General features: G+C 51.8%; 1 protein-coding gene across 4 annotated transcripts in view; it reads right to left on the bottom strand.

The window, feature by feature from the left end:
- Nucleotides 1-4,648: 4,648 nt before the first annotated feature.
- FRMPD1 (FERM and PDZ domain containing 1) overlaps nucleotides 4,649-20,383 on the bottom strand; it is a 122,067-nt gene continuing 106,332 nt past the window's right edge. For all 4 annotated transcript variants that reach the window (XM_036021938.1, XM_028524529.2, XM_028524615.2 and 1 more), the window contains exons 9-16: nucleotides 19,137-19,256; nucleotides 18,147-18,283; nucleotides 16,886-17,012; nucleotides 16,652-16,747; nucleotides 14,523-14,705; nucleotides 13,604-13,751; nucleotides 10,663-11,436; nucleotides 4,649-7,163 (exon numbers count right to left, since the gene is read on the bottom strand). In XM_036021938.1, coding sequence (XP_035877831.1) covers nucleotides 4,783-7,163; nucleotides 10,663-11,436; nucleotides 13,604-13,751; nucleotides 14,523-14,705; nucleotides 16,652-16,747; nucleotides 16,886-17,012; nucleotides 18,147-18,283; nucleotides 19,137-19,256 — 3,966 coding nt within the window. In that variant the 3' untranslated portion in view covers nucleotides 4,649-4,782. The remainder of the gene's footprint in view (nucleotides 7,164-10,662; nucleotides 11,437-13,603; nucleotides 13,752-14,522; nucleotides 14,706-16,651; nucleotides 16,748-16,885; nucleotides 17,013-18,146; nucleotides 18,284-19,136; nucleotides 19,257-20,383) is intronic.

The following is a 20,383-nucleotide window of genomic DNA, read 5'->3' as shown; positions in this document are numbered from 1 at the left end:
CTATATAACTGCATTTCTCACTTCATTCATATCATCACTATCCAAAGTGGCATATATTTTACTTACTTTTTGTGGGAACTTCCTCATTCTTACAAGGTAACCAAGTGTTCTGTTTGCTTTGTTCCCTACCACATCCTCCATGCCCAGAAAGGGGCTTGGTAGGTAACGGATGCGCAGGAAATACCAGGGGAATTAACAAATCCTCACACTACCTCGTCTCTGAGTTTTCTGACCCAAGTCCCACCTGACGGGCATACCCCCGGGGGCCTGGTGAAGGACCAATCTCTGTCTGCATTCTCCTCTCATTCTAAATCTTAGTCCAGGAAACTGGCTCCACGTCTCAGGCAGCTTCGGCAATGCAATACCTAGACCCCAGGCCTGAAAGTACCCATCTGTGGGTCTCACCTGGCCCACAGGCTGCAAGTGAGAACAAGGGCAGGAAGGGAAAGCACCAAGGTGTGGGGCACCGGGCCACACAACTGTTAAGTGCTGTTTCCCGGGTGTCTTCCCTGGCAAGCCACAGCAGTGCCAGACCAGACCCCCAAACCCCACCCGGCCCGGCCACGAGCCCGGGGCGTACCTGATCCACTCCAGCGGCGGCAGCTCACAGAAGACCCTGCCTCCTGACACACTTCCGGTTCCTCCCCCCGAATGGCATTCTGGGAATTGTAGTTTCTGGTCCGGCGACCCCTACTAGTTCACGGGTCGGAGCAGAGGCTTGGGCTTCCAAGCGGCACCCAGGCACTAGGGAGCTCCGTCCCGCCGAAAGTGTTGCCGTGCTTCTCTAAGCCTGTTTTCCCGACTGGTACATGGTATTACAATTCCAGCAGCTTGCCGACCTACAGGGCTGCTGCAGATGCCCAGGGCTTTAATGGCTGTCGAGAACTGGACATTGTGAAATTGGGCTGAAACCAGACTTAGAATCACTTCTCACCTCGCAGCCTGGGGGCCTTGCCCTCCGCTGGGCTACCCCACAACCAGCAAGGCCCACCAGCTGACTCAGCCCTTCCCAGGGCACACGTTCCCCCTCACCCTCCTGGCTGTCCACCGTCCAGGCTCACAGCAGAGATGCCCGGGCCTGGGCCGGTAAGGAGAGAGGCTAGCCCCTGGCTACTCTCCTCACATATCAATGGGGAAACTTCAGGAAACCTGAAGTGATTTGCCCAACTCTTGTCCTGATGAAAACTATCAGTCATTTTTGCCTTTATTCCTCCAGTCCTAGCCTCTCAGCCTTTCAGAGAGACCCTACCATGAATGAGCCGGAACCTCTCCCACCCAAGAAACCACAGCCCCTTCGGAACCCTCTTTGGCCCCGCACTGTTGCCCCCTCTGGGCTTTTCTTTCCACAGCAACTCCCGCCAGCTCCCAAGCCATGCTCCAATCCATTCTTTATCTGATACTAGAGCGATTTTTAAATGCAAAAACGAAACACTATCCCCACCCCCCCACCCCCAGCTCCCCAAGAAGGCTTTTTCTAAAACCCAGTTCTAATATCTCTTCTTTGTCCAGAAGCTGGCCCTGGTTTCCCCACTCAGCAGGACTTGCAAAGTGGTTCACACTGTCTTCAGCGGCTCCCACCACACCTACTAGTGCTGGGACCCTTCACTCAACCATATCGAATACCTTTCCCCCTGTTCCACCACTGCTCTTGTGTTTCTTTACCTTTCAATGGGCTCGTGGCTGCCTCCCCATAACAAAAGTCTCCTAGCTGGTTTCAGTTCCTGCTACCCCAGCCCTGTGCGGCCACCATTTGCAATCCCCTCAGTGGCTTCCTGTCATACTTGGATGTAACATCTTCCCAAGACCTTGCACAGCCTGGTTCCTGGCTGCTCCTCCAGCCTCATCTGTCACTCTTCCTCTAGCCTGCTGTGTTCCATTCGCACCTGTGTTATTGAAAGGCTTCAAGCACACCCAAGACTTTTGCAGACACCGTTCCCTTTCCTCTCATTTTCTCCATGGCTGGCTCCTACCTTTCTGCTTCAGCTTCAACATTCTTTCTTCAGAGAGGCCTTTACTGATCACCCGAGGTAAGACTGGCTCATCTCACCCCATCTTGGCACTCTCTTCATTTTTTTATATCATCTATCAGTTAGTCATCTTTTTTTTTTTTGGTGTCTTCCCTACTAGTTATAAGTTCCTTGAGGGGAACCATCTATCATGTTGATGGTTGCATTCCCAGTGCCACTACAGAGTAAATATCTGTTGACAGAATAAAGAAATGAGTGCTTTTTCTTCTTTCTTCACACACCCAAAACTTACCTTCCTGTCTATCAAATCTAGGACCTGATGCACAGTTGCTACTCAAAAATACTTCTTGACAAACTAGTTCTAATTAGTGTTGCCTCCTACAGGAAGCCTTCTCTGCTCACTATTCTGCCCCCACCCAACAATGCCTTTTCTGAGCTCTCATACACTCCGTCTGTTCTCTTTGGTGGCCCTGAGCACATCATGCCTTATGCTGTAGGTCTCTATCTTTGCATGTCCTCATCTCTTGGACCAAGAATACTTGAAAATAGGATTCTCATCCAATTATTTACATCCATAATCCAGCATCAGGAGTCATCTGACATAGGTGTACCATAAATGCTTGTAGAAAGAAATGAATCAGCCAAATGATGGTGGATAGGAAAAGCAAGGAGAGATTCAGTCCCACTTTGCCTATCTCATGTAGAGGGCTGTGCATCTCAAAGAAAGTGCTAAACAGGATAGCTGCCCCCTGTACTTAGCGTCTCCACAAGCCATGAGGGGTTTCCCAGAACTTCTGGGGCTCAGTACTCCTCGTGGAAGCTGCAGAGCAAAATACCAGCTTCATACTGTAGCAACCCACAGAAGTTCATGGATTTGAGGGGAGAGGAAGCAAAGGAAAAAGGAAACACACATTTGAGTGCTTGTGCTGGAGGCTTCACAGTCTTCTTCCTGCCTTCTGTAATTGTTTCTCACAATAATGCTGGGTGTATATTATATAACAAACCCTACTTTCGGGTATTATGTTGGTACGAAAGTGTGCCTAGGGTATCTGGCACACCATAGGCCCTCACTAAAGGGAGAGTAGTATTTCCTTTCATCAGATGAGGGACCTGAGACCCAAACAAGTGCCTATAACAACACTACCCTGATTGAGTTGAAGTCCCGAGCTCCTTCCCTAAACTTGTAAACATACAGATTGTGTTCATGGAAACAGGTCACGCAGCTCTTCACAGCTCTCTGCCACCATGCACGTTCAGGTCCTTTTCAACATCATACAGTTTTCCTTAGGACATCATACAGTGTCCTATTTTTCCTTGCCATGAAATACCTTCAAATCTGTGCTCAAGGACCTTGCTTAAATTTTATTCACGGTATTCTGTAACAAGAAAAGGCCTCTAAGAAAATAAATCCTTTCCTGGCACAAGTACTGGTGAACCGTTTACTAGTTAATGAGGAACTGGTAACAGGGAATGGGAAGGATATTTTTTGTCTTCTCCCAAGGGATTGCTTTCCTTCTGATTGGCGCATGTTTGGGTATGTGACAAAACACCTTCATGTCTGCTCCTGCTTTTGCTGGATGAAGGAGAGGAGTGAGGGAGCCCCAGAGCAGGGGGAGCGCAGAGGCAGCACTGAGCTCACACCCATGGGGAGCACCAGAGGGGCGCAGGGACCCCTTGAATGGGCTCTAACAGTCTAAGGTGAATGTCTAAACCACTTTGGACCTGGACAGAGAGTCCAGGGCAAGAATGTAGCCCAAGGGCAGTTTGAAATTGCTTTCCCTGGAGTCTGAAAACAAAATGCTGGGAAGAATTTCAGACCAGAAGAGGCAGCCATAAAGCTGGGGGTTACTACTTACTGAGTATTTACTAGACTGATTATTTACTAGATTTCTACCCTACAGAGCAGGCACTATTAATGTCCCCAATTTACAGAAGAGAAAACCAAAAGCACTTTGAGGTTAAATAGTTTGTCTGAGGTCCCACCAAGATTACCTGGGATTAACTGGCTTGACTGGGTTTAGTGAGAAAAGTTCTAAATATACTTATTTTGTGCTAATATTATCCTTAAAAGGCAAATCTAATTAAGGGCTTTCATGCTTGCCTTTTAACTATTTAAAATGGAAATACGGTGCAAGATTTAGGGGTGCAGTCAACTTCAAGCACAGAGCTCACCTGTAGAGCATAGCCCTGTGACTGAGGAACTTACTGCCACCTAGTGGCAACCTATGCTTATCGCAGCGAAGCGGACAAGATTACCAGGTCTCCTGGTAATCTTCGAGCCAGGTGCTTCATGCCAAAACTTTCGAAGGTAGAAATCTATCAGATACCACATGTATTCACTCCTACTTGTGAAAGTTATTGCCAAATCAGTGTGGTATGAGAAGATTGTGTTTTTTGGTGGCCCCCACCTTCCTCTCTCATCCCTGCCTTCTTGGGACAGTTCGTGACCTCTTGCTTCCACACCTGAGTACGCTCTTTTTAGGACACACACTTTACTGATGGTGAACTACTTATCCGTATGCCCAAAGGATCTGTGGGCGTCCCGACCATGGAGGGACTTGTCTTCTTTGTCTAAAATGATCCTAAGCTCCTAGCTGGTGGCCTGGCCGAGAGGAAGTATTCAGAGAACGTAGGGGATGGGAGGGAATGTTTTGACCCAGACTTATCACCACTCTGTCTGATTCAGGCCAAGATTAAGCAGCAATTTATTTAAATACTCTAAATAGTAAACATTTGAGAGGGTGGGTGGAGGAATGAAAGAGACTCCTCAGGGAAGTGTCCAGGGCAGGGCGGAGGGCCTGGGCAGCCGGCCTGCTCAGAGGGCGGTGGATGCCCGGAACTTCTGGGTCAAACAGAACACAGCGGCCGTGAGGGCCGTGCACTGGCGGGCCAGAAGTTTCACGCTCAGATCGTGGTAGCCTCTCTCACAGGTCAGCTTGGCAGCCTCCACAAACTGTTGGTAGGTGTGCACCACGTCCCTCAGGTTCCCCGCCGCTTCCCTGTGCCGGGCGGAGCAGCGGCTGCAGGCCGTGAGCTGGATGCACAGGCCAGCCAGCTGCACCAGGTACTGGAAGGTGTTGTGCACGGCACCCTGCATCTCTTCGGGGCTCTGGTCCATTCTGATCACATGCTGACAGCTGGACAGCAGCTTCTGGGAGCCCATGCAGAGGTGGCTCCGGCTTTCAGAAAAGTGCCAGGTACACTTCTCCGGGGGGTGTTTGTTCCCATTCCCCCAGGAAGCTTCTAAAATGTCTTGTAATTCCTGCAAGCTCTCCGTGAGTCGGACAAAGCCCTCAGGGGTGCTGGCGGGCGCCGCTTTCAGCTGTCTCAGAGCCCTGGAGCAGTACTCCGGCCAGATATGGCTGCTCCTGGACGGGCTCTCGGAGCTGCAGCTGTGGGCCCGGGTGGGTCTGCAGGGCAGGGCCAGCCGGCTTCCTGCAGAGGGTGGTGAGGTGAGAGGCACCACGGGGTGTGCCTCCGGGTCCCTGTCTTCTTCCTCTGTCTCCAGGCCACGGAAGCATGTGACATAGGAGAACTGGCAGCTGCACTGCTCCATCCCAACCCTGGGGGCCATTGTCTCATTCACTCCCGTGAACCCCAAAGGTGCGGCCATCCTGAGACTGGCAGAAACTTTAGGATGGCTTTCTGAGGAAAAGCACAAGAAGGAATTCTCAGCAGGGGGGCAGATGCTAGGGCTTTTGTCTTTGCTTTCTGACAGCGGACATTGGTTTGAATCTTCTAAGTGGGGCCCCTCTTGGGGGCAGGGTAGGGGGCTGAGCAGAGAGGGTCCTGGGTGGAAACCGACCAGCTGTGGAATATCCCGGGGGGCCGTGTCTTCCCCTGTCACATGGCTGGGTGGCTCTGCTTTGACCCCCTCCAGAGGGAAGGCTGATGGAATGGTCTGGTTCTCGAGCAAGAAATCTGGGTCCAAGTCCAGCTCTGCCAACAGTTTTTGTGCTTGGGCCTGGCAGGCTTGGCTGGGGGTTTCTCCGCTTTGTCCTCGGAGTTCCAGGGGGGAGTGTGGTGGGGCCAGCTCAGTCACCATTACAGGGGGGTCCGAGGGGAGCTCGGAGGCTGTCGTTCCACCGTCGGGACCACTGACACTACTAGTCTGTGGGACCGCATCTGACACATCACCCTCAGTGTCACCGGAATCCTTCCCAGATTCGTCATGAAGTAAGTTGGTGCCGTTTTTGTCTGTAGCTAACCCATCGTGTTCCAAGGGTGGCCGTCCTCGTCGCTCCTCCTTCTCGGGGAAAGAAGCCGTCTTCTCCCCCGAATCTATTCCACATTCGCCACCTCCAGGCCCACCGGGAGGAGACAACAAACGCTCTGTGCACTTGAGGGCAGTTTCTTGCCCACGATTTGTAAACAAACATCCCAATCCTGTTTCCAGCTGGACTCCTCCCAGCTGCTCTGTGTTGGCTCGGGAGACGTGCTGTGGCCCCGGGCTGACGGTCGGGCAGATGGGGTCTGGGTCCGGGTCCGCACTGGAGAGGGAGGAGGTGCTGTCCTCAGGCTCTGTGGAGGGTTCCTTGGGGACACTGCCCTCCGAACCTTCAAATGCAGACACCGCGTGGGAAGGCTCTGCCTGAGCAGTGTCCGGACCGGATGAACCCGGGTTGGGACAGTTTGGACTGCCTGCCGGGGACCCGGAAACAGCGGCAGTCACAGGGGCACCCCCAGGATTCTCTTTATGATTGGGGTCAATCCGGAGGCGAATGGCGGAAATGGAAGACACTCGAGAGTCGATGACCGATTTGGTTTCCATGGTCTCGGGCTCCATCTCCATGACCCGGGAGGCTGGGTTTTTGCTCTTGGCATCCCTCAGGGGGGCCAGCAGCCCCAGGGCCTTGGTCTCCAGGAGGCCGGGCTCACCCTGCATGTCCTGCAGAGAGGAGACGGTTGGGGAGGGCGCACCCAGGGTCAGGTAGGGCTCCCTGTCGTAGTAGCACACGGCGTCCACGTCCTCCGGGGAGGCCGACGGCACCAGGGGAAAGGAGACCTGACAGGTATAGTCGGTCTGCAGGAAGGACCTCCTTTTTCTCAGCGTCTTGGCGTACTTTCTTGCCCCGCCCCTCCTGCTGGGCTCTCTTCCATCGGGTCCGGCCTTCAGGCTGTCCTCGGGGCTGCAGGTGCCGGCCTTGTTCTGCGTGCTTGTGGCACTGGCTTCCGCAGCAGAAACAGCTCCGGGCCCTGAGAATCGAGAAAGGAAAACATACATAAAAAGCAGGAAAACAAAGAGGCTCGCAGAGCTTGGGCCAGGGACTCTGGATTGCCTGGGTTCGAATCCTGCCTGGGCCGTGTAACCTGGGGCACGTTAAATCTTGATCGCCTTCATTTCCTCATCTGAATGCTGGGGATGATCATTGTGGTAGGCACTTTTTGAGTCTGGGTTGCTCCAAATCTGTTTCATTGTCTTTTGGTCACAGTGCTTCAGCCTCCTTTTGGGGGCTGACCTCTGCCCGGTGGTCGCAGCCTGCTGGAACTGTCACTGACAGGGTCCTGCCCACATCAACTAAACGGTCATATGTACGGCCCGGAAAGTCAGCTACACATTTCCTATGGTTTTAAACTCAAACACACTGATTTTTTTTTAAGGGCTCGCTCTTAACAGCCACAGTATCCTGACAATATGACAAGGAATCTTGCTGCCCAGCCTCCTGGTCTGGTTGCTGCCTGTGTCTGAAGTGGTTCCGCACCCTTGCAGGCAGTTTTCTAAGCTATCTATCTTACGTTCGTTTCTCTGTGCTACGTCAGCCTAAGTCCCTCAGCACCGACGGCACCAAGCAGCACTGCCATGCTAGCCAAACTAATTAGTGCGGATCAGGGGCCCGGCACAGGCCTGCATCTCATGCACGTTCATGAAAGGGAGCCAATACTGCCATCGTGGTCACCGTCACCACCTGTGTCAGGGTTCTGGAGGAGCTTGCTCTGGACAAAAAGTGGCCACAACTCTCAGACGTGGATGTCAGGGGGTCTGTGCAGACCAGGGTGGGTCTTTCTGAGCAGAGGAGCACTCCTGTGAAGAAGTCCTGGGAGTCGGCCCGAGGAATGAGGTCCACAGGTCAGCAGCACCTGAGAGTCAGCGGGCTCTCCTGCTCAGCCAGCGTTCCCAACCTGGCTGCGCCTCGGTCAGAACTATCAGAGGCTGCTTCTCACACCTCTTACATTGGGATCTCGGAGGCTGGGACCTAAGAATCTGTAGTATTTAAAACAGGTTCCTTGGGTGATGTTGATGCCCAGTCACGTTTTGGAACTGCTGCCTTTGACCCACAGCCACTGACCGAGGGTGTTTCTGAGGCATGAAGAGGGACAGGCTCCCACAGGGAGCTGGGCCAGGAGTCCCAGCTCTGGCCTGTGTCCCCAGGGCCACCCTGGCTCTCTATGGAAAAGGGAGTGTCCGCCCCGTCAAGACTCTCCACTCCCCAGGAGGGACCCAGCACCCATCCCAAGGAGAAAGCCTTCTCAGGTGAGACAGAAGATAGAAGAGATTCATTTCTTTCCGCCACAGAAATGTGTTTGTGTCGTTGGCACCAGCCTCCCCCATCACCGTTACCATTACGGGAACCCTCTCCAAAGAAGGAGGAGACTGTAGCCAGTAAGGCATAGAGAACACTTGCTCTTATACCCCAGAGGTGGCGGTCAAGCTAACACGTGTGAAAATGCCTCTGGCAGTTTTTAAAAAGTGCAACCAATAAAACAGAGTTCTGTCAAGAATAAGGGAGTTAACAGCCAGAGACGGACACTGTGCAGGCATCGCAAATAGACAGAATCACAGCAAAATGTGCTTGCTGTCCTTGCCTGCCTACAACACTGGGAGATGCATTTGCCAGTAACTTGCGCATCACAGGAGCACCAGGCTCGGGAGTGCGGTCTCCAGCAACCTGCACGCCCTCTGAACGGAGGGTTTTCTGTGCTGTGAAACACGTAGAATTTACGCTTTGCCGTGTGCAACTGCTCCTGCAGTTGATACTGTGTGAAACCTGGGAGGTTGTGGTCCTTGGGTGTTCTCAGGGGCCAATGGTAATTTTTGGGTTGGGGACCCAGCTTGGCGTGGGGAGTCTTTCCTGGGCTCTTTAACTAGAGAAACATTCATCTGTATCTCTATGTCCTGCCAAAGACCAACAGTCTTACTTTATCTTACTGTACTCCACAAAGGTTCTAAGTGTGAAGAGTTTACTTGGATTGCAGTAGATGGTTGGTTGTTCATATATTTAAATAAAATGGTCTATGAACTAAAAAAAAAAAAGAAAAGAAAGGAAAGGGGAGTGTCCAGTTTGGCCCCACATGCTGACTAGAGGAAGGCCTTGACTGATGGGCTGTCTTGTCCCCGTCTTGCCCCCAGCACAAAGGTGAGCCCAGCAGGGCAAGGCTGGGGACGTGGATGGCAGTTGGCTGGGTGTTTAGGGGAGCAGTGCACAAGCCAGCCCTGGGTTTCTCCTTCCCCTAGGGGCACAGTCAATTCACAGACTCAGGGTAGATGGTGGGGAGACTAAGAGAATGAATGAACATTCATTCACTTTAGCAACAACTGCCAGGCACTACGTGCGGGGATACATGAGTGAGAGATGCATCGCTCCTGTGGTCAGAGGAGTCCCTGGTCCAGTGAGAGAGAGAGAGAGAGAGAGAGAGAGAGAGAGAGAGGAACACCAACACAAGATCACACGAACAAATACGTACTTACAGGCTGTGCTAAGTGCCAGGCAGGAAGATGTGACAGGGATGGGGAGACCTGCCCTACTCTTGGTGGCCTGGTTAAAGTTTCTGGAAGAAGTGAATTTCCAGGTGAGGCCTGATGGATGGGCCAGCATCAGCAGCCAGAGACTAGGGCAAGGAGGGTTTCAGGCAGAAACAGCCGCATGCACAGAGGCCGGGGCTGGGAAAGGGCCGGGCACTTTTAAAGAATGGTGAGGAGGTCTGTGTGGCAGGCATGCAGAGAGCCGGCTCAGGAGGGGAGGGACAGGCAGAGGCCATGGCACGCAGGGCCTCCGAGGGCCTCCAGGGCTGCTGAGGAGCTGGTCTTTCCCCACGAGCAATGGGGACCCGCTGCAGGGCAGGAGCAGCTGACTGGAAAGGGCTGAAGGAGAACTACAAGAGCTGCTGTGTATGTGTGTGGGGGGGAGGAGGGAGAGAGAGAGAGAATGTTCTGGAAGGCTTTTAGGTTTTGCAGTCAGCTGGGAAGTCGTTCTGTGTAGAAGGACTCCCACACTCTGCGTGGAGGGAGGCAAGAGGAACCGGAAAGATGACCAGCAGATTTTCGCTGCTTTCCTACATCAGAGTCCCTTACAGGGCCACCAACGGCCAATCAGGTAGGTTCTTCTTGCTCCAAGGCCTCACTCAATGTAGCTTCAGGGTCATTAACAACGCAGCGATTTCCTTCTGCTGGGCCCTCCTGTCAAACCCTTTTCTTTCTGTGTAAGTTCTATCTCACCAGTCTCAGCCCTTTCCCCACCTCTTCTGGGAAGCCTTCCCTGATTTCCACTGTTGCATGAGTGCCTCCTATCCCTGCTTGCCCACAGTTCTCTGGACCTCCCTTGTAGCTCTTACTTAAAGTCATGATGCTCATAATTTAGTCCACTGAGCCCAGGGCAGCCTCCTCAGGGGAGGACCATAACCCTGCTTGACTCACGTGTCTTCCCCACAAGCTTGGTCCCTGCCTGCCGAGTCTGCAGACCCGCTGGGGAGGGCTCACCTGAGAGGGTGTCTGGGGGTGTGAGCTTGTCAGCTGCATCATAGTATTCCTCGTCCGAGCTGCCGTCCTCACAGGCAGGGGCCAGGGCTTCCAGCATGGAGCAGGGCTGGGTCTCCATCCAGCCCAGCTGGCCCTGCCGGGAAGCTGCGCTGTCTGAGCTGTCGCTCAGGTAACTGGCCGGGGAGACGCTGGAGCACAGGCTGTAGTAGTCGGCCTGGCTGCCCTCATACAGCCTGGGGTCCAGCCTGACGGCGCTCAGCTCTGGTCCCCAGCTGAATGTCCCAGGAGCGGCACTCTCAGAGAGCTCCGGCTTCTGGGACTGAGGGTTGGCTCGTTGGGCCAGGTCCAGGAGACAGAGGAAGCCACTGGTTTCAGTCCTGCCCCTCTCCTCCTGGCTGTGAGCATCCATGCTCTCTGGGAAGCTGGGTGAGCCAAAGTGGAAGAAGCCGGACCTGCTGGAGGAGCAGGCGTCCAAGTCATCCTCCTCCAGGGCGTCCATGGACTCGCTCGAGCCACTGGTCCTGCAGCCCCGGCTCTCAGTGTTGGCCGAGTCGGACGCCTCAGACTCAGCACTGTCCGTCATGCTGCTGGCCCCGCAGGTGCTCGGGCATCTCCTGGCCGTGTTGGGCGTGTGGCCGTCCCCTGGAGGCTGCTCCTCTTGCACGAACGGTCTGCAGGGGCCCAGCTTTGGCAGGCATCGGTCAGAGAGAGGGTCCAGCATGCAGTCCACTTCGGAGGACTCCTCTGAGTCACTGCACGCCCTGGACTCGTAGCCTGCAACACAGGGCACACTGAGAGTTACCAATTGGCCTCTGGTGACTGGCAGATGCCTAGGTATCCTCCTGCCACCGTGCTGCTGGCCTTCTAGTTTTGCAGATTAGAACACTGAGGCACGGGAGGGTGACTGGCCCAGATCACGCTATGGTGGCTGGCACAGGGGACTCCAGACCGCAAGCTCTGGTCCCTCAGCACCAGGCCTCCTCCCTCACATCAGTCTGAACCACCTCACGGAGACAGGACCACTCCATCCCTACTTCCAAGGAGAACTACCTGTTCCCAGAAACACGGTGGGTATTTATTTAACTGGATTTCACTTTGCTCTGGGCAGTATCACCCTGGTTTCCTAAACCCTCACCAAATCTCAGCCCTGTCCTGTCTGGGATCAAAACCAGATAGGGAATCCTTTCAAAATACAAAACAGTTCCTTGACCCTACCTCTGATGTACTGAGTCAAATATCTAGGCAGTGGGGCCTGAGGATTGTATTTTAGCACCTTTAAGGGAGATCTGCAGGCTGGCACCATTCTGAGGCCTGGCCCTGGGACCCACTGGTTCTCATGGTGCTCAGGAAGGATCCATGGAGAGGGGGGGGGGGGGCACTGAGCCCGGTCTCCAGTCTCTCCTCCGCCATAAGCCTACAGGGTGATCTTCCTAAAAACTTCTTTCTGACCCACATCACACTCTGCTTAAACCCTCTGCTGGCCTCCCCTGCCTACAGGGGAGAGCCTAAGCTCTTCCACAAGAACTAAGGCCTCCCAAGACGGCCCCGACCCCTCCTTCACAGCCTGGTCACTCCAGCCACTACAGAGAGCTTCTCTCTGCTCTTGCCCTTGACCTTTGTGTCAATCCTCCACGTTGTCCCCTCTGCTTCCCATGATCTCCCCTCCCCTCTCTTTCTGGCCTCCTCCAGCACATTCTTCAAGATCTGTTTCAAATGCCTCCCCCTCTGAGCATCTCCCCTGACCACTGCTGCCTGCCCTGGCAGGAGCGGCCCCTCCCGCCGTCAGGCCTCCAGGGCAGCGTGGGTCCCCCTCTGCCCGCCTCCCTGACGGGGCTCGGAGGTGTCACCCCTTGTTCATCAATCGTGTTAAAGACAAACTTAACAAATGAGCAACACGCATCACCGCCTGATCATTTTCCTTTACCTTACTATCGTCTAAGCTCTCGAGATTACTTATGCCTATTTTGTCCACATGGAGGAAATGCCACATCATGATATGTAATGAGCATCTCTCCCCTTCTCCGCACTCGGTGATAGCACGTTGGTAGCTTGAAATTAGCCGTGGTCGGAGCGTTTGTACCGTGAAGACAGACCATTGCTTCTAATCAGAGTTATGTCTTTTTATTTATTTAATTTTGTCCCTTCCCCCCCCCCCCCCCCGGCAGAGATAGTTGTTAAAGATTTATCAGAAAACCACAGGGGAAAAGCTGCATCAGCAGCGCGGAAGCCAAAGCCTGACAGAAACCGGGAGCTGGCCTGGAAAACCGTTCACCTCGCCTGGCCCCCGCTGCTCCAGCCCTTGTGTGACAGGGTTTCCAGTCCCTTCTACATATTTAGAGGTGCCCTCTTCTTCTAAATAAGTTAAGGTTGAAAATGTCTGTTATAATTCAAGAGAATGCAAAAGAGTACATAGGCATGGAGTGAGAAACTAGGTCATCCATACTTTAAAAAAATGATTTGAGAGAGAGGGGAAGGGCAAGGAGAGAGAGAAACACTAATTTCTTTCTACTTATTTGTGCATCCATTGGTTGCTTCTCCTATGTGCCCTGACCAGGGACCAAACCCACAGCCTTGGCGTGTGGGGACAACACTTTAACCAACTGAGTTACCTGGCCAGGGCTGGTCACCGGTACTGAACAAAACTGAGATCTCATTTTGCTGGCAAATAAAGACAAAATACAACGGATCTTAGAGATGATTTTGGGAAATTCCACAGAGAATCAGAGACATTCTCTGGTTTTAGGGACTCTCAGGTACTGAGAAAGCTTCTCTATTTAGGATCTTGGAAAGATCAACTGTCTACCAGGAACTGAGTGGAGAAACAGCTCCCTTCGGCTTCACTGGAGTCTCGGCTCCACGCGGTCCATCACCTCCCTCGGCTGCCCCCACCCACAAGGCAGTGAAATGGCCCGTCATGGCCATGCAAACCTCGGCACCTCACCTTCTTCAGCAGATACGCGGTGCCCCTGGTGCTTGTTCCCGGGCCAGAGCAAGACGGAGTTAACCGGGTCCACAAACAGCCTGTAGTACCCAGCGATCAGGCAGGCGAGGTCTTTTGCACTGTTGGATTCCAGCAGCAGAGTCAGAACCTTTGAAGGTAAAGAGAGCTTAAGACCTTATGCGGCGGTACGGGACCATCTGAAGCCTGACGCCGGGCCATGTGCGGCCCATGAGAGATGCCAAGTAAGCCCAGCCGTGGTCCCAGGCAGGCCTCGTGTCCTGTATTCTCACCTGTATGACTCGAAATGAGCATGTGCACGCACACACACACACAGAGTGGGTCCCTTCTGCCGAAAGTCCACACTGTCTCCTGCCTCTCCATCCCTCACCCCTACCCTAGCCCCTATCCCCACCACATGCCCCATGCTCATTCCTACAAAGGGGCCCCTTTAAGACATGACCTAGAAAGAGAGTGAGAGCAAATGGAGAAGGAGGGAGAGGGTGATGAGAATAAAGCACCCTCCTTGAACGTGTTGGTATCAAAGCAAAGGAAGACAGGAGAGGTGCAGGACCTTCCAGAGAGGCTCGGGAGGTACACTACATCATTTACCCATTTTAATTGCGGCCACTCAGAACTCTTGGACAGCCTTTCTGGTCCCAGGCCAACTAAGTTTCCGAACCCATCAGGAAAGGACAGGGGCAGGCTCAGTTTGTACAATAAAACCTCTTAAGACCTGCCCAGGAAAATGCACCCTGATGACCACCTCCCCTTTGACCGGACAGAATGGACAATTCATCTTCTTAGGCAAATGTGGGGCGTTAGACTTTGTTAACATCCAAACTCATATATAAACGACCCCAAAATCATTTAGCCCCCCAATTCCCAAAGCTGGGTTTCGGATCTCCTCCCACTGTGTTACCTTGATGTCCTGGAGATACACCTTGACCATGCTCACTTTCTCAGACTCTTCCGTCAGCTCGACGCGGCTGATGCTGGCAAACTCTGCCAACGTGGACATGATGTTGAGTTTGCTGTTGATGATTTGGCTAATCCCGTACTTGGCTCCAACAAGAAGGCCAACGTAGGACTCTCTATCCTGTAGCTGCAGAGGGGCAGAGGAGGAGTCAGTCTCCTTCCACCAGTGAAAATGCATCGCACGTGTAAGACGTGATACCTCTCCGCACATTCCCCGATTCTTGTATCAGGTCGCCGTCTCCGCTCCCTAGACTACCAAGCGAGGCCAGAGCCTGACCGGCCCCATCTACAGCTACAGTAAGTGTCAATTTATCTCCCTTAATCCCCTCCTAATAGAGAGCCAGACTGGGCTGGTACACAACCTGTACTATCACACCTGTGTGCCCCTTTCACTTCTCTAGGAATCCCTTCCCTGCCATCAGCACCTCCTGAAACCCTGACCCTTCTTTAAAAGCTTCTATCAAAACCTACTGCAAACATCTGCTAAAAATACCTGCCTGATCCCTGTCTTCTCAAACCAGGATAGTCCTTCCCTCCGTGTTGTTTCCACACTTCTTCCTCTGTGCTTCTCATGGAGCACTGAGCTGTGACTTCTTATTGTAATTATTTGTATCCAGGTCTCAGGTTGCCCGCCAAGTTCCCTGATGACAGGCTGCATTTATCTACACTTCCAACGCCAGGGCCCAGCAAACACCCCGAGCCAGTTTGATGTGGTTGGCTTCTTCCCTCATTCTACTCCTTTCCTCGGGCAGGAAAGGGGAAGGGGCGCCAGGGACAGCTGGGAGAGGGCAGGATGGGCCCTTGGGAACAGCGGGAAGCACTTCTACCTTCGAGCCTTCCTTTCTGTGATCTAGTCTCTCTTCCACCTTCTGGTCATCTGTGCACACAAAAGGCCATCTATGTTTCCTTTCCCTAACTATCTGATTGCTCTCCCTTGCTCTCAAAACACTGATTCTCTTTTTCCATCTATATTGTTAGGCCAGCAATCTGATGAAATTGACCCATCACTGTAAATGACTGAGAGACACATCAAATCCACTGAAAGAAGATTTGTTACTATTTTTTAAAAAATCTCTAATTGGGCCTTGGCTGGCGTAGCTCAGTGGATTAAGCGCAGGCTGCGAACCAAAGTGTCGCAGGTTCGATTCCCAGCCAGGGTACATGCTTGGGTTGCAGACCACAACCCCCAGCAACCGCACATTGATGTTTCTCTCTCTCTCTCTCTCTCTCTGTCTCCCTCCCTTCCCTCTCTAAAAGTGAATAAATAAAAAATCTAAAAAAAAATCTCTAATTGGTAAATTGTTAGGCTTTGTGCTGGAGAGTTCTGGAGCTGGCTGAGTAGAGGGAAGAGTTCCCTTAATCGCCCCCCCCCCCCCCCCCCCCCCCCCCCCCCCCCCCCCCCCCCCCCCCCCGCCCAGCAGAGCTCTAGGCCGGGGCTCTAAGACGGAAGCCCGAGGAGGAATGAGTAACAGAGAAGAGGGTTCCTTTGCTTCTCTTTTCCCTTCTCAGACCCACCTCTCAGTTCTACACTCCTTCTGAACAATCAGGGTCCCAGCCTGTCAGTCAAACATTCCTATCTTTCCTTCGTGATTGCCACATTTTCCTCTTCCCCTTCCTATTCCCAAAGCTGCAGAGTAAATAGCTTACAGCACCCTTCCCTCAAAATGCCTTGCCTCTATGCAGACATCTGGCCGAATCCAATCTTCTTGCCTTGCCTTAATCCCTTCCCTTTTCGTTCTTGGCCTGAAGCTGTCAGTGGTAGCTCTGTCTTCAAACTGCACAGCAACAGCCCTATGCACCTCTCATGGCTCTGCTTTGTCTGGCTGGCTACTTTGTTCAATCCTCTGAGGGCAGAAACCATGTCTCATTTAGCTCTGCCTCCCCCAGCACCTGCCAGAGGGCTGGCACAAAGCAAGGACACCATAAACACTCCTCAGTGACATATTTAGTTCACCAAACAAGTTCTAGTACATGACAGAGTTCTCAGGAATTTTAGGTAGAAGATTCATTGATCTTCAGAGGACTTCTAAGGTCCCTTATAAGAGTGGGATTCTACAGTTCCCTAGTACGTACCATTAAAGTAGCATTAAAGATTTTCCCACCATACATCTTGAGTTCCCCAAGGATCTGTAGGTAATTTAAACGTAGCTGGGCAGCAGAAATAAGTTGCTTAAATAAAAGAAAAAAAGAGACTGTTAAGTTAGAGTTATTCACTTGCCTGAACTCAAGGCAATGCTGAAGATGCAGCCCCTGAGGGTCCACAGCAGCAGGGGGCGGGTGGGCCGGCAGGGGCCACGGCTACATTACCTTTTGTCGGGGTTCCAGCAAGTTTTGGTTCCGCTTCATGTGGAAGCTGATGGCTTTCTTGATGTCTTTGCCTTTCATGTTTCGGAGTAAAGTGGGAGATATAAAGTTCTCTATTCCCCAGTCTTTCCTGCCATGAGACATTGGAGACAAGGAGGCCCCTTTTCACAGTGTACTTGGTGGCTCTCGTGAAGGGCACAATGACACTGGATCCCGTACTTCGTGTCCCCAGATTACTGCAGCCGAGCCTCTTTCTCAGCAGAAGGTACACACATGTGTACATATGCGTGTGTATAAATCTACATTTTATAGAAGTATGTCACCATATTAATTATGTTTTATATATTATATATTTATATAAAATATAATATATACATTTATAAAGATATTTGTGTATATTTCCTCTCCCCACCCCCAACACACACAAAAAACCCACGGCCATTCAGGAATTAAACCCCACCCATCTTTCTGGGAGCTCATCACTCCTGGTGTGGGGTGACGGTCTGTTAAACAGAGCAGGAGATCTCTGTCTCTCTTTATTGCAATGTACACGACAGATCACAATCACATGTGTGTGACACACGCTTACGGGGCCAGGCTTTGGAGGGTGCCGGTCTGACAGCCTCAAAGCCTCCAACAAACTTGTGAAAAATACAGCTTCTCAGGTCCCACTCTCTAGAGATTTGACCTAGTACCTCAGGGACAGGGCCCAGGAGCTGTTTTATTTTTATTTATTTCTCTTCTCTTTTTTTGTATTGTATTTTTCATTTTGATGCCCAGGCAGGGCACAGAACAGATTTGGTGGGGGGTTAGCCAACCTGGGTGACGCTGCCAAGAACAAAGTGAAATTTTAAGCTAAGAGTCAGATGGTGTTGGAATCCCAGGACTTGAAGCTGCCTTAATAGGAATATAAAGCAACGTTATTCATTTCCAAGGCATTCCTGCCCTTATCAGAGCTCTTCACGGAAGTTACACGATTTCCCAAGACATTCTCCCAGGAAATGAGAACTTATAAAGGGATCCTATGTCATTCCTTTGGGGCTTGGCTGCCGCCCCAGAGGGAGAAGCCAGATTTTGACATCTGGGGAAGCCCTGCTGGGTCCGAGAGGGTGGAGAGGAAAATGGGCAGAAAGACGATGGACCGATACCTAGGGAGGTGAGTATCAGCTTTCTATGGACTCTGGCCGTTCTGGCCAGGGGCCAGTCAAATTATCAATGCAGCACAGCTGCTGTTGATGGGTCGCGGAAGTCCCCTGCCACTCACTCTATGTACTTCAAAGAGATCTTCTGCGGCTGGGCGCATGCGTAGATCCGCTCCTGGATGTGCAGGGCTGCAAGGCGGAGCGCAGCGCTGCATTTCATTTCCACCGCAAAGCGCTCCTGGAGCACGTCGCTGCAGCTCTAGAAGAGATCAGATCAGAGGAATTGGGAAACAACAGATGGACTGGTTCCTAGTTCTCTCGAGTGAAAGGCAGCAGGTCCAGGAATTCAGCGTGGGACCTGGCTCCGCCGATTCTAGGCTGTGTGACCTTGGCTAAGTTACTAAGACTCTCTAAGCACAGCTGTTCTTCCCATTGCTAAATGAGCATAGTCAGGTCTACCATACATGGTATCTGTGAGGTCTAAATTAGGTGATGCCTATGAAAGAGGGTATGAAGGACACAGTATCACACAAATATAAAACAGTGCTGTCATGATTTACTAAGACTTGGGGCAAATTGATCCACCTAGTTCGAGTTAGCGCATCTGTACAATGTTGACACCTCCCAATGATGCTTTTTCATCTGAACAAAAATGATATAAGAATCCTCATGTAAAGAGGTAAAGGAGGGACAGTGACAGGCTGCAAGGACCAAGGTAGCCATTTTTGGCTCTGTCACTAAGTGGGCGACCCAGGCAAATCATGTGACCTTTCCAAGACTCAGTTTCATCATTCCTAAAAGTAACGCTTTGAAGCACTAACACCCCTTTTATCAATAAACACTGCAGCTCTAAAGATCTTAAATGGTATTAGGAAATGTATCATCTACATGGAGGACTGAGCCTACGTTTCATTAATGTATCACTAATCTCCCGACACAGCAACTCAGTGACAGAAAAGGAATCCTGAGGGGATGTTCAGGCCCTTCTCCTTCAGTTAGAGCTAACCCCTGCCAGGGAGCTGCTTCCCCGCCCTGAGCTCATGTTCAGAATGAGGCAGCGTCTCATCTTTGAGAACAGCCACTGTTCTTTTAGGAAGCGCAGACCCAGTCACCTGCAGATAGAGGTATTCAAAGGCCACGGGGTCTTCTTTCAGGAGGTCCAGAGGGTCCTTGGGAACAAAACACACCCTGAAGAGGCAGCGGCAGTCATGTGACTCCTCTCTTTCCACCACCTGTGATGGGTAAGGGAGATACCATGAATCGTATCTACCTTTGCTCTTCCAGTTGTTCCACAAAACAAAACAAAACAAAACGAAAATGAAAGATGGTCTCCGGAGATTTCCGTTTGAGTGCTTCCCAAGACAGCCAGACCTTGGCTCCTAATTTGACTTTCCCGTGGGTATAAAGTGTAAAAAGCTCAAAAGAGCAAAGTTTCCCACTGACTCCATCAAACTTGTTTCCCTTTCCAGAAGAAATTCCTGGAAAGAAATCTCCAACGTCTTATACGCCCTCCCGGAAACAGTCTATGTGTGTATGATATACATGCTTCTATGCCTGAATATTCCTTTCTCTCCCTCAAACGACAGTATAGTATACACTATATATATTCTGTATCTTATTTTTTGCACCTCGACTATCTTAGGAACTGAATTAGATTTTCTTTTTCAACGCTAATAGGATAGAAGTGATTTTTTAAAAAAGTTTGCAGGCAGCAGTGTTACAAGGTGGTGACTGGGGTAAGCATCCACCTGCAATGAGAAACGCTCAGGGTGGCTTCTGTGAGGTCACGCCTTGCTCGTGCTGTCGCCCTGCTTCAAAAGCCCCTTCTCCTTTTCCATGTGTGGAAATCCCTCTCATCTTTGTATCAGTGTGCCCTCCACAAGGTTTCGTTGAACTGACCCGTGTTTGGCTTTAAAAAGCTGGTACAATGGATCACTGATGGCCGAAAGGCTGAGAGGTACAGAGGGACTGGCTGTGTTTGTTCTGTCCTGCCTTCCGGGGCCAGCTCAGGGGGTGAGCCTCACAGAAAGGGCTTAGACTCAGCAACAAATGCTTCCCTGACATCTCAAAGGCAGCAGGTTCAGGGGAAGACCATCAGAGCCAGAAGCAAAGGATGGGGTTCTATTGGCTGTGTTACTTTGAGTGAGTCCCCTTACCTCTCTAAGCCTCTGTCTCCACATCTGCAAAATGGGGCCCTGCCTACCTCGTATGGAAATCAGGCCTGATTCTAGTCCTATCATCCCCAGGCTGAGTGAGCTCTGTGCCTTCTTGGCACAAGAAAGTGCATGAAACCTGCAGATGCACTGAGCCCTGTGCCCCAAAGTCCTGGCTGAGGCACGCAGCTTGCCCAGCCCGGAGC

This window comes from Phyllostomus discolor, chromosome 3 (assembly GCF_004126475.2).
Source record: "Phyllostomus discolor isolate MPI-MPIP mPhyDis1 chromosome 3, mPhyDis1.pri.v3, whole genome shotgun sequence".
NCBI classification, from domain to species: Eukaryota; Metazoa; Chordata; class Mammalia; order Chiroptera; family Phyllostomidae; genus Phyllostomus; species Phyllostomus discolor.
The sequence above is the reverse complement of the archived record's forward strand: the minus strand, read 5'-3'. Positions and strand labels throughout refer to the sequence as shown.